The 15397-nt window shown below is 43.9% G+C and overlaps 1 protein-coding gene across 1 annotated transcript in view; it reads left to right on the top strand.

The window, feature by feature from the left end:
• COL22A1 (collagen type XXII alpha 1 chain) overlaps positions 1-15397 on the top strand; it is a 608111-nt gene that overhangs the window by 497791 nt on the left and 94923 nt on the right. Inside the window, exon 36 of the mRNA XM_073590381.1 lies at positions 15276-15329. Coding sequence (XP_073446482.1) covers positions 15276-15329 — 54 coding nt within the window. The remainder of the gene's footprint in view (positions 1-15275; positions 15330-15397) is intronic.

Genomic DNA, 15397 nt, shown 5'->3' with positions numbered 1-15397 from the left:
GGTAGTCAAAATGGAAGGACAGTGCCTCCTTCCAACTAACATGGTAGTCAAAATGGAAGGACAGTGCCCCCTTCCAACTAACATGGCAGTCAAAATGGAAGGACAGTGCCTCCTACCAACTAATATGATAGTCAAAGTGGAAGGACAGTTCCCCCTTCCAACTAATATGGTAGTCAAAATGGAAGGACAGTGCCTCCTTCCAACTAACATGGTAGTCAAAGTGGAAGGACAGTGCCCCCTTCCAACTAATATGGTAGTCAAAATGGAAGGACAGTGCCTCCTTCCAACTAACATGGTATTCAAAGTGGAAGGACAGTGCCCTCTTCCAACTAACATGGTAGTCAAAGTGGAAGGACAGTGCCCCCTTCCAACTAATATGGTAGTCAAAATGGAAGGACAGTGCCTCCTTCCAACTAACATGGTATTCAAAGTGGAAGGACAGTGCCCTCTTCCAACTAACATGGTAGTCAAAGTGGAAGGACAGTGCCCCCTTCCAACTAATATGGTAGTCAAAGTGGAAGGACAGTGCCTCCTTCCAACTAACATGGTAGTCAAAATGGAAGGACAGTGCCCCCTTCCAACTAACATGGTAGTCAAAATGGAAGGACAGTGCCTCCTTCCAACTAACATGGTATTCAAAGTGGAAGGACAGTGCCCTCTTCCTACTAACATGGTAGTTAAAGTGGAAGGACAGTGCCCCCTTCCAACTATTATGGTAGTCAAAATGGAAGGACAGTGCCTCCTTCCAACTAACATGGTAGTCAAAATGGAAGGACAGTGCCCCCTTCCAACTAACATGGTAGTCAAAATGGAAGGACAGTGCCTCCTTCCAACTAATATGATAGTCAAAGTGGAAGGACAGTTCCCCCTTCCAACTAATATGGTAGTCAAAATGGAAGGACAGTGCCTCCTTCCAACTAACATGGTAGTCAAAGTGAAAGGACAGTGCCCCCTTCCAACTAATATGGTAGTCAAAATGGAAGGACAGTGCCTCCTTCCAACTAACATGGTATTCAAAGTGGAAGGACAGTGCCCTCTTCCAACTAACATGGTAGTCAAAGTGGAAGGACAGTGCCCCCTTCCAACTAATATGGTAGTCAAAATGGAAGGACAGTGCCTCCTTCCAACTAACATGGTATTCAAAGTGGAAGGACAGTGCCCTCTTCCAACTAACATGGTAGTCAAAGTGGAAGGACAGTGCCCCCTTCCAACTAATATGGTAGTCAAAGTGGAAGGACAGTGCCCCCTTCCAACTAATATGGTAGTCAAAGTGGAAGGACAGTGCCCCCTTCCAACTAATATGGTAGTCAAAGTGGAAGGACAGTGCCCTCTTCCAACTAATATGGTAGTCAAAGTGGAAGGACAGTTCCCCCTTCCAACTAATATGGTAGTCAAAATGGAAGGACAGTGCCTCCTTCCAACTAACATGGTAGTCAAAATGGAAGGACAGTGCCCCCTTCCAACTAACATGGTAGTCAAAATGGAAGGACAGTGCCTCCTTCCAACTAATATGATAGTCAAAGTGGAAGGACAGTTCCCCCTTCCAACTAATATGGTAGTCAAAATGGAAGGACAGTGCCTCCTTCCAACTAACATGGTAGTCAAAGTGGAAGGACAGTGCCCCCTTCCAACTAATATGGTAGTCAAAATGGAAGGACAGTGCCTCCTTCCAACTAACATGGTATTCAAAGTGGAAGGACAGTGCCCTCTTCCAACTAACATGGTAGTCAAAGTGGAAGGACAGTGCCCCCTTCCAACTAATATGGTAGTCAAAATGGAAGGACAGTGCCTCCTTCCAACTAACATGGTATTCAAAGTGGAAGGACAGTGCCCTCTTCCAACTAACATGGTAGTCAAAGTGGAAGGACAGTGCCCCCTTCCAACTAATATGGTAGTCAAAGTGGAAGGACAGTGCCCCCTTCCAACTAATATGGTAGTCAAAGTGGAAGGACAGTGCCCTCTTCCTACTAACATGGTAGTTAAAGTGGAAGGACAGTGCCCCCTTCCAACTATTATGGTAGTCAAAATGGAAGGACAGTGCCTCCTTCCAACTAACATGGTAGTCAAAATGGAAGGACAGTGCCCCCTTCCAACTAACATGGTAGTCAAAATGGAAGGACAGTGCCTCCTTCCAACTAATATGATAGTCAAAGTGGAAGGACAGTTCCCCTTCCAACTAATATGGTAGTCAAAATGGAAGGACAGTGCCTCCTTCCAACTAACATGGTAGTCAAAGTGAAAGGACAGTGCCCCCTTCCAACTAATATGGTAGTCAAAATGGAAGGACAGTGCCTCCTTCCAACTAACATGGTATTCAAAGTGGAAGGACAGTGCCCTCTTCCAACTAACATGGTAGTCAAAGTGGAAGGACAGTGCCCCCTTCCAACTAATATGGTAGTCAAAATGGAAGGACAGTGCCTCCTTCCAACTAACATGGTATTCAAAGTGGAAGGACAGTGCCCTCTTCCAACTAACATGATAGTCAAAGTGGAAGGACAGTGCCCCCTTCCAACTAATATGGTAGTCAAAGTGGAAGGACAGTGCCCCCTTCCAACTAATATGGTAGTCAAAGTGGAAGGACAGTGCCCCCTTCCAACTAATATGGTAGTCAAAGTGGAAGGACAGTTCCCCCTTCCAACTAATATGGTAGTCAAAATGGAAGGACAGTGCCTCCTTCCAACTAACATGTTAGTCAAAATGGAAGGACAGTGCCCCCTTCCAACTAACATGGTAGTCAAAATGGAAGGACAGTGCCTCCTTCCAACTAATATGATAGTCAAAGTGGAAGGACAGTTCCCCCTTCCAACTAATATGGTAGTCAAAATGGAAGGACAGTGCCTCCTTCCAACTAACATGGTAGTCAAAGTGGAAGGACAGTTCCCCCTTCCAACTAATATGGTAGTCAAAATGGAAGGACAGTGCCTCCTTCCAACTAACATGGTATTCAAAGTGGAAGGACAGTGCCCCCTTCCAACTAATATGGTAGTCAAAGTGGAAGGACAGTGCCCCCTTCCAACTAATATGGTAGTCAAAGTGGAAGGACAGTGCCCCCTTCCAACTAATATGGTAGTCAAAGTTGAAGGACAGTGCCCTCTTCCTACTAACATGGTAGTTAAAGTGGAAGGACAGTGCCCCCTTCCAACTATTATGGTAGTCAAAATGGAAGGACAGTGCCTCCTTCCAACTAACATGGTAGTCAAAATGGAAGGACAGTGCCCCCTTCCAACTAACATGGTAGTCAAAATGGAAGGACAGTGCCTCCTTCCAACTAATATGATAGTCAAAGTGGAAGGACAGTTCCCCCTTCCAACTAATATGGTAGTCAAAATGGAAGGACAGTGCCTCCTTCCAACTAACATGGTAGTCAAAGTGAAAGGACAGTGCCCCCTTCCAACTAATATGGTAGTCAAAATGGAAGGACAGTGCCTCCTTCCAACTAACATGGTATTCAAAGTGGAAGGACAGTGCCCTCTTCCAACTAACATGGTAGTCAAAGTGGAAGGACAGTGCCCCCTTCCAACTAATATGGTAGTCAAAATGGAAGGACAGTGCCTCCTTCCAACTAACATGGTATTCAAAGTGGAAGGACAGTGCCCTCTTCCAACTAACATGGTAGTCAAAGTGGAAGGACAGTGCCCCCTTCCAACTAATATGGTAGTCAAAGTGGAAGGACAGTGCCCCCTTCCAACTAATATGGTAGTCAAAGTGGAAGGACAGTGCCCCCTTCCAACTAATATGGTAGTCAAAGTGGAAGGACAGTGCCCTCTTCCAACTAATATGGTAGTCAAAGTGGAAGGACAGTTCCCCCTTCCAACTAATATGGTAGTCAAAATGGAAGGACAGTGCCTCCTTCCAACTAACATGGTAGTCAAAATGGAAGGACAGTGCCCCCTTCCAACTAACATGGTAGTCAAAATGGAAGGACAGTGCCTCCTTCCAACTAATATGATAGTCAAAGTGGAAGGACAGTTCCCCCTTCCAACTAATATGGTAGTCAAAATGGAAGGACAGTGCCTCCTTCCAACTAACATGGTAGTCAAAGTGGAAGGACAGTGCCCCCTTCCAACTAATATGGTAGTCAAAATGGAAGGACAGTGCCTCCTTCCAACTAACATGGTATTCAAAGTGGAAGGACAGTGCCCCCTTCCAACTAATATGGTAGTCAAAGTGGAAGGACAGTGCCCCCTTCCAACTAATATGGTAGTCAAAGTGGAAGGACAGTGCCCCCTTCCAACTAATATGGTAGTCAAAATGGAAGGACAGTGCCTCCTTCCAACTAACATGGTATTCAAAATGGAAGGACAGTGCCTCCTTCCAACTAACATGGTAGTCAAAATGGAAGGACAGTGCCCCCTTCCAACTAACATGGTAGTCAAAGTGGAAGGACAGTGCCCCCTTCCAACTAATATGGTAGTCAAAGTGGAAGGACAGTTCCCCCTTCCAACTAATATGGTAGTCAAAATGGAAGGACAGTGCCTCCTTCCAACTAACATGGTAGTCAAAATGGAAGGACAGTGCCCCCTTCCAACTAACATGGTAGTCAAAATGGAAGGACAGTGCCTCCTTCCAACTAATATGATAGTCAAAGTGGAAGGACAGTGCCTCCTTCCAACTAACATGGTAGTCAAAATGGAAGGACAGTTCCCCCTTCCAACTAATATGGTAGTCAAAATGGAAGGACAGTGCCTCCTTCCAACTTACACTTACAAGTGTAGTGACTTCCAAATACAAGACTGGTAAGCATGTATTTGGAAGTCGCCTTGCTACACTTGTAAGGAGAGCTTTAAACTAGAACAACATGGGAAGGGAAGCAAAAGACCAGAAAAAGCCATACACCTGACAAATGCTATTGAGAACTCTGCTATTAGAAGTGGAAAGGAAGAACAAAGACGAAAGAATCTAATTAATAAAAATATTGGAGAAAGAGAAACCAATCACACACTGAAATGTTTCTATACTAATGCACAAAGCATGGGCAACAAACAAGGAGAATTGGAACTACTAACACAGGAAAAGAAATATGATGTCATTGGAATCACTGAAACTTGGTGGGACAATACACATGATTGGAATACAAGACTAGAAGGATACAACTTATTTGCAAGAAACAGACTTGATAAACGAGGAGGGGGTGTCGCATTGTATGTTAGAAACGCGTATATCTGCACAGAGATTGAAGCTTCAGAGACTGGGAGTTCTGTGGAAACTGTTTGGGTAAGAATACAAGGACAGAACAATGGAAAGGACACCATTGTAGGCATTTACTACAGGCCGCCTGTGCAAGCTGAAGATATGGATGAACTCTTTATGCATCAAATGGCCAAGTTCTCCAAAAAATATGACATAGTTGTCATGGGAGATTTCAACTATCCAGACATTTGTTGGGAATCTCTCTCAGGCAAAACTAACAGGTCAAGGAAATTCTTATCCTCTCTTGCTGACAACTTTATCTTCCAAAAGGTAAGGGAGAAAACAAGGGGAACTGCTACCTTGGATCTAATCCTTATAAACAGGGAGGAAATGGTTGAGGAGGTAAAAGTGGCTGGGACCCTAGGAGGTAGCGACCATGCTATTTTAGAATTTTGGATAACTAGAGGCGGAAGACCTGTGAAGACTCAGACGTCAAGGTTAGATTTCAGAAAGGCAGATTTCAAGGGATTCAGAAAGAGAATTGGAGGGATCCAATGGCTGGATATCCTTAAAGACAAAAATGTCCAGGAAGGATGGGAAATCTTGAAAAATGAAATTCTCAAAGCACAGTTGTTAACAATTCCGAAAAGAGGGAAGAATAGGAAGCAGTTAAGGAAACCAGGATGGATGAACACAGAACTTCAGCACATGCTAAAAAGGAAGAAAAAAATGTTTATAAAATGGAAAGAGGGAGGCATATCTAAAGAAGAATATAATGCTGTCTGCAGAACCTGCAGGGCACAAATCAGATTTTCTAAAGCTGAAAATGAATTGAGGCTTGCAAGAGATGTCAAAAGCAATAATAAAGGATTTTGGGGATATGTCAAAAGTAAAAGAAAAGTCAAAGATGCTATAGGATTTTTACAGGATGAAAATGATGAAATGGTAAGACAGGATGTTGAGAAGGCTGAACTTTTAAATTCCTATTTTGCATCTGTTTTCTCTCAGAAAGGAAATGTAACATCAACTGTTATTCACTGTCCTATTAAGGGAATAGAAGAATCCAGGATATCTATAAACAGAAAGATAGTGAGGAAACACTTAGCTAGCCTAAATGAATTCAAGTCTCCAGGTCCAGATGAATTACACCCCAGACTACTGAAGGAGATAGCAGAAGAAATTTTTGAACCCCTCTCTATAATCTTTGAAAATTCTTGGAGAACAGGAGAAGTGCCAGAAGACTGGAGAAGAGCAAATGTTGTTCCTATCTTCAAAAAGGGGAAGAAGGTGGACCCAGGTAACTATAGGCCGCTGAGTCTGACTTCTATACCAGGAAAGATCTTTGAACAAATTATTAAACAACATGTATGTCAATACCTGGATAAGAATGAAGTGATTAAACAGAGTCAGCATGGGTTTGTAACTAATAAGTCATGTCAGACTAACTTAATTTCCTTCTATGACGGTATCACTGATTGGGTGGATCAAGGAAATGCTGTAGATATAGTATATCTTGACTTCAGCAAAGCATTTGACAAAGTCTCTCATACAATCCTTATTGAAAAAATGATTAAGTATGGAATGGACAAGGCAACTGTTAGGTGGATTCATAACTGGCTTAGTGATCGGACCCAAAGAGTGGTCGTAAATGGCTGCACATCCAGTTGGAAGAATGTCTCAAGTGGGGTACCACAGGGCTCTGTCCTGGGCCCTGTATTGTTCAACATCTTTATCAACGATTTAGATGAAGGAATTGAGGGTAAACTGATTAAATTTGCTGATGACACAAAGCTAGGAGGGATAGCTAATACTAGAGAAGAGAGAGAGAGGATTCAAAAAGATTTAAATAAACTGGAGAAGTGGGCAGCAACTAACAGAATGGTTTTTAACAGGGAGAAATGCAAAGTACTACATCTGGGCAATAAAAATGGAAAAAGCATATATAGAATGGGAGGAATAGGGCTAAGTGACAGCACATGTGAAAAAGACTTGGGTATACTAATAGATCACAGACTGAATATGAGTCAACAGTGTGATGCAGCAGCAAAAAAGGCAAATGCAATTCTAGGATGTATTAACAGAAGCATACAGTCTAGATCACGTGAAGTCATTATTTCCCTCTACTCCTCTTTGGTCAGACCTCATCTGGAATATTGTGTCCAGTTTTGGGCACCACATTTTAAAAAAGACATCAACAAACTGGAGCAAGTTCAGAAAAGAGCGACCAGAATGGTGACCGGTCTGCAAACCCTGTCTTATGAGGAAAGGTTGCTGGATTTGGGAATGTTTAGTTTGCAAAAGAGAAGACTGAGAGGAGACTTAATAGCTGTCTTCAAATATCTAAAGGGCTGTCACATTGTAGAAGGATCAACTTTATTCTCATTTGCACAAGGAAAGACTAGAAGCAATGGGATGAAACTGAATGGGAGGAGACACAGATTAGATATTAGAAAAAACTTTTTGACAGTTAGAGTGATCAATGAGTGGAACAGGCTGCCACGAGAAGTGGTGAGTTCTCCTTCAATGGAAGTCTTCAAACAGAGGCTGGACAGACATCTGACTGGGATGATTTAGCGAATCCTGCTTTGAGCAGGGGGTTGGACCAGATGGCCCAGGAGGTCCCTTCCAACTCTACGATTCTATGATTCTATGATTCTAACATGGTAGTCAAAGTGGAAGGACAGTGCCCCCTTCCAACTAATATGGTAGTCAAAATGGAAGGACAGTGCCTCCTTCCAACTAACATGGTAGTCAAAGTGGAAGGACAGTGCCCCCTTCCAACTAATATGGTAGTCAAAATGGAAGGACAGTGCCTCCTTCCAACTAACATGGTAGTCAAAATGGAAGGACAGTGCCCTCTTCCAACTAACATGGTAGTCAAAGTGGAAGGACAGTGCCCTCTTCCAACTAACATGGTAGTGAAAATGGAAGGACAGTGCCTCCTTCCAACTAACATGGTAGTCAAAATGGAAGGACAGTGCCCTCTTCCAACTAATATGGTAGTCAAAATGGAAGGACAGTGCCTCCTTCCAACTAACATGGTAGTCAAAATGGAAGGACAGTGCCCCCTTCCAACTAATATGGTAGTCAAAATGGAAGGACAGTGCCTCCTTCCAACTAACATGGTAGTCAAAATGGAAGGACAGTGCCCCCTTCCAACTAACATGGTAGTCAAAGTGGAAGGACAGTGCCCCCTTCCAACTAATATGGTAGTTAAAGTGGAAGGACAGTTCCCCCTTCCAACTAATATGGTAGTCAAAATGGAAGGACAGTGCCTCCTTCCAACTAACATGGTAGTCAAAATGGAAGGACAGTGCCCCCTTCCAACTAACATGGCAGTCAAAATGGAAGGACAGTGCCTCCTACCAACTAATATGATAGTCAAAGTGGAAGGACAGTTCCCCCTTCCAACTAATATGGTAGTCAAAATGGAAGGACAGTGCCTCCTTCCAACTAACATGGTAGTCAAAGTGGAAGGACAGTGCCCCCTTCCAACTAATATGGTAGTCAAAATGGAAGGACAGTGCCTCCTTCCAACTAACATGGTATTCAAAGTGGAAGGACAGTGCCCTCTTCCAACTAACATGGTAGTCAAAGTGGAAGGACAGTGCCCCCTTCCAACTAATATGGTAGTCAAAATGGAAGGACAGTGCCTCCTTCCAACTAACATGGTATTCAAAGTGGAAGGACAGTGCCCTCTTCCAACTAACATGGTAGTCAAAGTGGAAGGACAGTGCCCCCTTCCAACTAATATGGTAGTCAAAGTGGAAGGACAGTGCCTCCTTCCAACTAACATGGTAGTCAAAATGGAAGGACAGTGCCCCCTTCCAACTAACATGGTAGTCAAAATGGAAGGACAGTGCCTCCTTCCAACTAACATGGTATTCAAAGTGGAAGGACAGTGCCCTCTTCCTACTAACATGGTAGTTAAAGTGGAAGGACAGTGCCCCCTTCCAACTATTATGGTAGTCAAAATGGAAGGACAGTGCCTCCTTCCAACTAACATGGTAGTCAAAATGGAAGGACAGTGCCCCCTTCCAACTAACATGGTAGTCAAAATGGAAGGACAGTGCCTCCTTCCAACTAATATGATAGTCAAAGTGGAAGGACAGTTCCCCCTTCCAACTAATATGGTAGTCAAAATGGAAGGACAGTGCCTCCTTCCAACTAACATGGTATTCAAAGTGGAAGGACAGTGCCCTCTTCCAACTAACATGGTAGTCAAAGTGGAAGGACAGTGCCACCTTCCAACTAATATGGTAGTCAAAATGGAAGGACAGTGCCTCCTTCCAACTAACATGGTATTCAAAGTGGAAGGACAGTGCCCTCTTCCAACTAACATGGTAGTCAAAGTGGAAGGACAGTGCCCCCTTCCAACTAATATGGTAGTCAAAGTGGAAGGACAGTGCCCCCTTCCAACTAATATGGTAGTCAAAGTGGAAGGACAGTGCCCCCTTCCAACTAATATGGTAGTCAAAGTGGAAGGACAGTGCCCTCTTCCAACTAATATGGTAGTCAAAGTGGAAGGACAGTTCCCCCTTCCAACTAATATGGTAGTCAAAATGGAAGGACAGTGCCTCCTTCCAACTAACATGGTAGTCAAAATGGAAGGACAGTGCCCCCTTCCAACTAACATGGTAGTCAAAATGGAAGGACAGTGCCTCCTTCCAACTAATATGATAGTCAAAGTGGAAGGACAGTTCCCCCTTCCAACTAATATGGTAGTCAAAATGGAAGGACAGTGCCTCCTTCCAACTAACATGGTAGTCAAAGTGGAAGGACAGTGCCCCCTTCCAACTAATATGGTAGTCAAAATGGAAGGACAGTGCCTCCTTCCAACTAACATGGTATTCAAAGTGGAAGGACAGTGCCCTCTTCCAACTAACATGGTAGTCAAAGTGGAAGGACAGTGCCCCCTTCCAACTAATATGGTAGTCAAAATGGAAGGACAGTGCCTCCTTCCAACTAACATGGTATTCAAAGTGGAAGGACAGTGCCCTCTTCCAACTAACATGGTAGTCAAAGTGGAAGGACAGTGCCCCCTTCCAACTAATATGGTAGTCAAAGTGGAAGGACAGTGCCCCCTTCCAACTAATATGGTAGTCAAAGTGGAAGGACAGTGCCCTCTTCCTACTAACATGGTAGTTAAAGTGGAAGGACAGTGCCCCCTTCCAACTATTATGGTAGTCAAAATGGAAGGACAGTGCCTCCTTCCAACTAACATGGTAGTCAAAATGGAAGGACAGTGCCCCCTTCCAACTAACATGGTAGTCAAAATGGAAGGACAGTGCCTCCTTCCAACTAATATGATAGTCAAAGTGGAAGGACAGTTCCCCCTTCCAACTAATATGGTAGTCAAAATGGAAGGACAGTGCCTCCTTCCAACTAACATGGTAGTCAAAGTGAAAGGACAGTGCCCCCTTCCAACTAATATGGTAGTCAAAATGGAAGGACAGTGCCTCCTTCCAACTAACATGGTATTCAAAGTGGAAGGACAGTGCCCTCTTCCAACTAACATGGTAGTCAAAGTGGAAGGACAGTGCCCCCTTCCAACTAATATGGTAGTCAAAATGGAAGGACAGTGCCTCCTTCCAACTAACATGGTATTCAAAGTGGAAGGACAGTGCCCTCTTCCAACTAACATGATAGTCAAAGTGGAAGGACAGTGCCCCCTTCCAACTAATATGGTAGTCAAAGTGGAAGGACAGTGCCCCCTTCCAACTAATATGGTAGTCAAAGTGGAAGGACAGTGCCCCCTTCCAACTAATATGGTAGTCAAAGTGGAAGGACAGTTCCCCCTTCCAACTAATATGGTAGTCAAAATGGAAGGACAGTGCCTCCTTCCAACTAACATGGTAGTCAAAATGGAAGGACAGTGCCCCCTTCCAACTAACATGGTAGTCAAAATGGAAGGACAGTGCCTCCTTCCAACTAATATGATAGTCAAAGTGGAAGGACAGTTCCCCCTTCCAACTAATATGGTAGTCAAAATGGAAGGACAGTGCCTCCTTCCAACTAACATGGTAGTCAAAGTGGAAGGACAGTTCCCCCTTCCAACTAATATGGTAGTCAAAATGGAAGGACAGTGCCTCCTTCCAACTAACATGGTATTCAAAGTGGAAGGACAGTGCCCCCTTCCAACTAATATGGTAGTCAAAGTGGAAGGACAGTGCCCCCTTCCAACTAATATGGTAGTCAAAGTGGAAGGACAGTGCCCCCTTCCAACTAATATGGTAGTCAAAGTGGAAGGACAGTGCCCTCTTCCTACTAACATGGTAGTTAAAGTGGAAGGACAGTGCCCCCTTCCAACTATTATGGTAGTCAAAATGGAAGGACAGTGCCTCCTTCCAACTAACATGGTAGTCAAAATGGAAGGACAGTGCCCCCTTCCAACTAACATGGTAGTCAAAATGGAAGGACAGTGCCTCCTTCCAACTAATATGATAGTCAAAGTGGAAGGACAGTTCCCCCTTCCAACTAATATGGTAGTCAAAATGGAAGGACAGTGCCTCCTTCCAACTAACATGGTAGTCAAAGTGAAAGGACAGTGCCCCCTTCCAACTAATATGGTAGTCAAAATGGAAGGACAGTGCCTCCTTCCAACTAACATGGTATTCAAAGTGGAAGGACAGTGCCCTCTTCCAACTAACATGGTAGTCAAAGTGGAAGGACAGTGCCCCCTTCCAACTAATATGGTAGTCAAAATGGAAGGACAGTGCCTCCTTCCAACTAACATGGTATTCAAAGTGGAAGGACAGTGCCCTCTTCCAACTAACATGGTAGTCAAAGTGGAAGGACAGTGCCCCCTTCCAACTAATATGGTAGTCAAAGTGGAAGGACAGTGCCCCCTTCCAACTAATATGGTAGTCAAAGTGGAAGGACAGTGCCCCCTTCCAACTAATATGGTAGTCAAAGTGGAAGGACAGTGCCCTCTTCCAACTAATATGGTAGTCAAAGTGGAAGGACAGTTCCCCCTTCCAACTAATATGGTAGTCAAAATGGAAGGACAGTGCCTCCTTCCAACTAACATGGTAGTCAAAATGGAAGGACAGTGCCCCCTTCCAACTAACATGGTAGTCAAAATGGAAGGACAGTGCCTCCTTCCAACTAATATGATAGTCAAAGTGGAAGGACAGTTCCCCCTTCCAACTAATATGGTAGTCAAAATAGAAGGACAGTGCCTCCTTCCAACTAACATGGTAGTCAAAGTGGAAGGACAGTGCCCCCTTCCAACTAATATGGTAGTCAAAATGGAAGGACAGTGCCTCCTTCCAACTAACATGGTATTCAAAGTGGAAGGACAGTGCCCCCTTCCAACTAATATGGTAGTCAAAGTGGAAGGACAGTGCCCCCTTCCAACTAATATGGTAGTCAAAGTGGAAGGACAGTGCCCTCTTCCTACTAACATGGTAGTTAAAGTGGAAGGACAGTGCCCCCTTCCAACTAATATGGTAGTCAAAATGGAAGGACAGTGCCCCCTTCCAACTAACATGGTAGTCAAAGTGAAAGGACAGTGCCCCCTTCCAACTAATATGGTAGTCAAAATGGAAGGACAGTGCCTCCTTCCAACTAATATGATAGTCAAAGTGGAAGGACAGTGCCCCCTTCCAACTAATATGGTAGTCAAAATGGAAGGACAGTGCCTCCTTCCAACTAACATGGTAGTCAAAGTGAAAGGACAGTGCCCCCTTCCAACTAATATGGTAGTCAAAATGGAAGGACAGTGCCTCCTTCCAACTAACATGGTATTCAAAGTGGAAGGACAGTGCCCTCTTCCAACTAACATGGTAGTCAAAGTGGAAGGACAGTGCCCCCTTCCAACTAATATGGTAGTCAAAATGGAAGGACAGTGCCTCCTTCCAACTAACATGGTATTCAAAGTGGAAGGACAGTGCCCTCTTCCAACTAACATGGTAGTCAAAGTGGAAGGACAGTGCCCCCTTCCAACTAATATGGTAGTCAAAGTGGAAGGACAGTGCCCCCTTCCAACTAATATGGTAGTCAAAGTGGAAGGACAGTGCCCCCTTCCAACTAATATGGTAGTCAAAGTGGAAGGACAGTGCCCTCTTCCAACTAATATGGTAGTCAAAGTGGAAGGACAGTTCCCCCTTCCAACTAATATGGTAGTCAAAATGGAAGGACAGTGCCTCCTTCCAACTAACATGGTAGTCAAAATGGAAGGACAGTGCCCCCTTCCAACTAACATGGTAGTCAAAATGGAAGGACAGTGCCTCCTTCCAACTAATATGATAGTCAAAGTGGAAGGACAGTTCCCCCTTCCAACTAATATGGTAGTCAAAATGGAAGGACAGTGCCTCCTTCCAACTAACATGGTAGTCAAAGTGGAAGGACAGTGCCCCCTTCCAACTAATATGGTAGTCAAAATGGAAGGACAGTGCCTCCTTCCAACTAACATGGTATTCAAAGTGGAAGGACAGTGCCCCCTTCCAACTAATATGGTAGTCAAAGTGGAAGGACAGTGCCCCCTTCCAACTAATATGGTAGTCAAAGTGGAAGGACAGTGCCCTCTTCCTACTAACATGGTAGTTAAAGTGGAAGGACAGTGCCCCCTTCCAACTAATATGGTAGTCAAAATGGAAGGACAGTGCCTCCTTCCAACTAACATGGTAGTCAAAGTGGAAGAACAGTGCCCCCTTCCAACTATCATGATAGTTGTCATGCTGCTGCTATGCAGGTAGAAGCAAGCTCCACTAGATGGCAATAGAGTGGAGGGAGGACTGCACACAGCAGAAGCAGACCTGCAGCGCAACAGCAAGGCTACCACCAGGTGGCAGCGGAATAGTAAAACAAGTCAGGTCGATATTAGTCTGTAGCGCAGTACCAAAAGAATAAACAAGCACAGAGTCAGAAACAAGCTAAATGGGTCAAAATCAGACAGGAGCAGATATGTCAAAGACAAGAGACAAACAGCAGGTCAGGGTCCAAGCCAAGTTACGAGAAAGGAAGACTGTCAATGGTCTTGAATGTTTTCCAATTGTAAGTAAGCGTTCTCACTGAAGAATGATGGACTCCAAGTTCTTCGGGAGAAGCTTTATGACCTATCCTCAATTGATGAACAGCAACAATTGCTTCTCTAAGATCATTGCTGATTAGGGATTGGCGAATCCTGAAATCCTCGGAATCGCTAGACTGTAACGAGTCCGAGTCGGAAACTCGCTATTCGTTGCAAGTCTAGCGAGTCCAATGTTAATGAATGGGGATGCGAGTATTGCAGCGATTCCTGAGAGAGAGAGAGAGAGAGAGATCCTATTTTTTTTTTTTTTCAGAGTTTAATACAAGCAATTCTAGTTTCTTAGCGATTTTGTGTCAGCAGGGGGACACAAAATCGCTAAGAAACTAGGATTGCTTGTATTAAACTCTGAAAAAACTAGGATTGCCATTGATTTGTATTGGACTCGTTACTGTGCGAGTAATCGCTTGGAAACTTGCAGAGTACCGACTCCTGCGAGTCCCTTACTACTCGCAGAGTAACGAGTCCTAACGAGTAGATTCGCCCATCCCTGTTGCTGATGTCTTTATTCCATGGCTTTGGTCTAATTTCATTCTAAGGACCAGGCTTTTTTTTTAATGTCCTTATACGTAAAACTATAAAATTATTTTTTTCTTAGGATTACACAGTACATCCAGTGCAGAAAAATGAGTTCCAAAAATTGTTAGGAATATTTCTTGCTAATATGTCCTGTTAAAAAATAAAAGTTCTCCCCATTCCTGGCATTTGTAAGCCCCACCACCAGGCTACATTTGAGAAGACAGGTTCTAGGTCTATCTTACCTTTGAGAAGACTTGAGAAGACCAAGTAGAGGAGGCACCATACTCAGGTGCCAACATAGGAGCCATATTGATTGGCTTTATTATATTGTGTGGGATATGAGATGAAGAGTTTGCCTCCTTGCTTTAGTTTTATGGTATATTGGATTACTTTCACCAATCCAAGACATGTAAAACCCGATCCTGACATGTTAGAAGTGCCTTCATATTTGCCTGGATAGAATACACCATGACGGATTCTTAGGTTCAACATTTGCCCAATTGACATAGATCATCATCTACCATCCTAACCAGCAAGGCTTTAGATGATAGATCTTTGCAAACCTGACCACAATTTCTCTATGTATTCACTGCAGGGTCCAAAAGGTCAAGATGGAGACAAAGGAGAACGTGGACCTAAGGGAGATATCGTAAGTATATCTGACATATCTTTATTTATTATGGTGTTTTCTAGAAAGTTCAAGCATCGATTGCTAGT

Source organism: Dendrobates tinctorius, unplaced genomic scaffold, assembly GCF_039654945.1.
Source record: "Dendrobates tinctorius isolate UK_male_01 unplaced genomic scaffold, ASM3965494v1 ptg000116l, whole genome shotgun sequence".
Lineage (NCBI taxonomy): Eukaryota > Metazoa > Chordata > Amphibia > Anura > Dendrobatidae > Dendrobates > Dendrobates tinctorius.
Note: the sequence above shows the minus strand (reverse complement) of the source record. Positions and strands in the feature narration are given on the sequence as shown.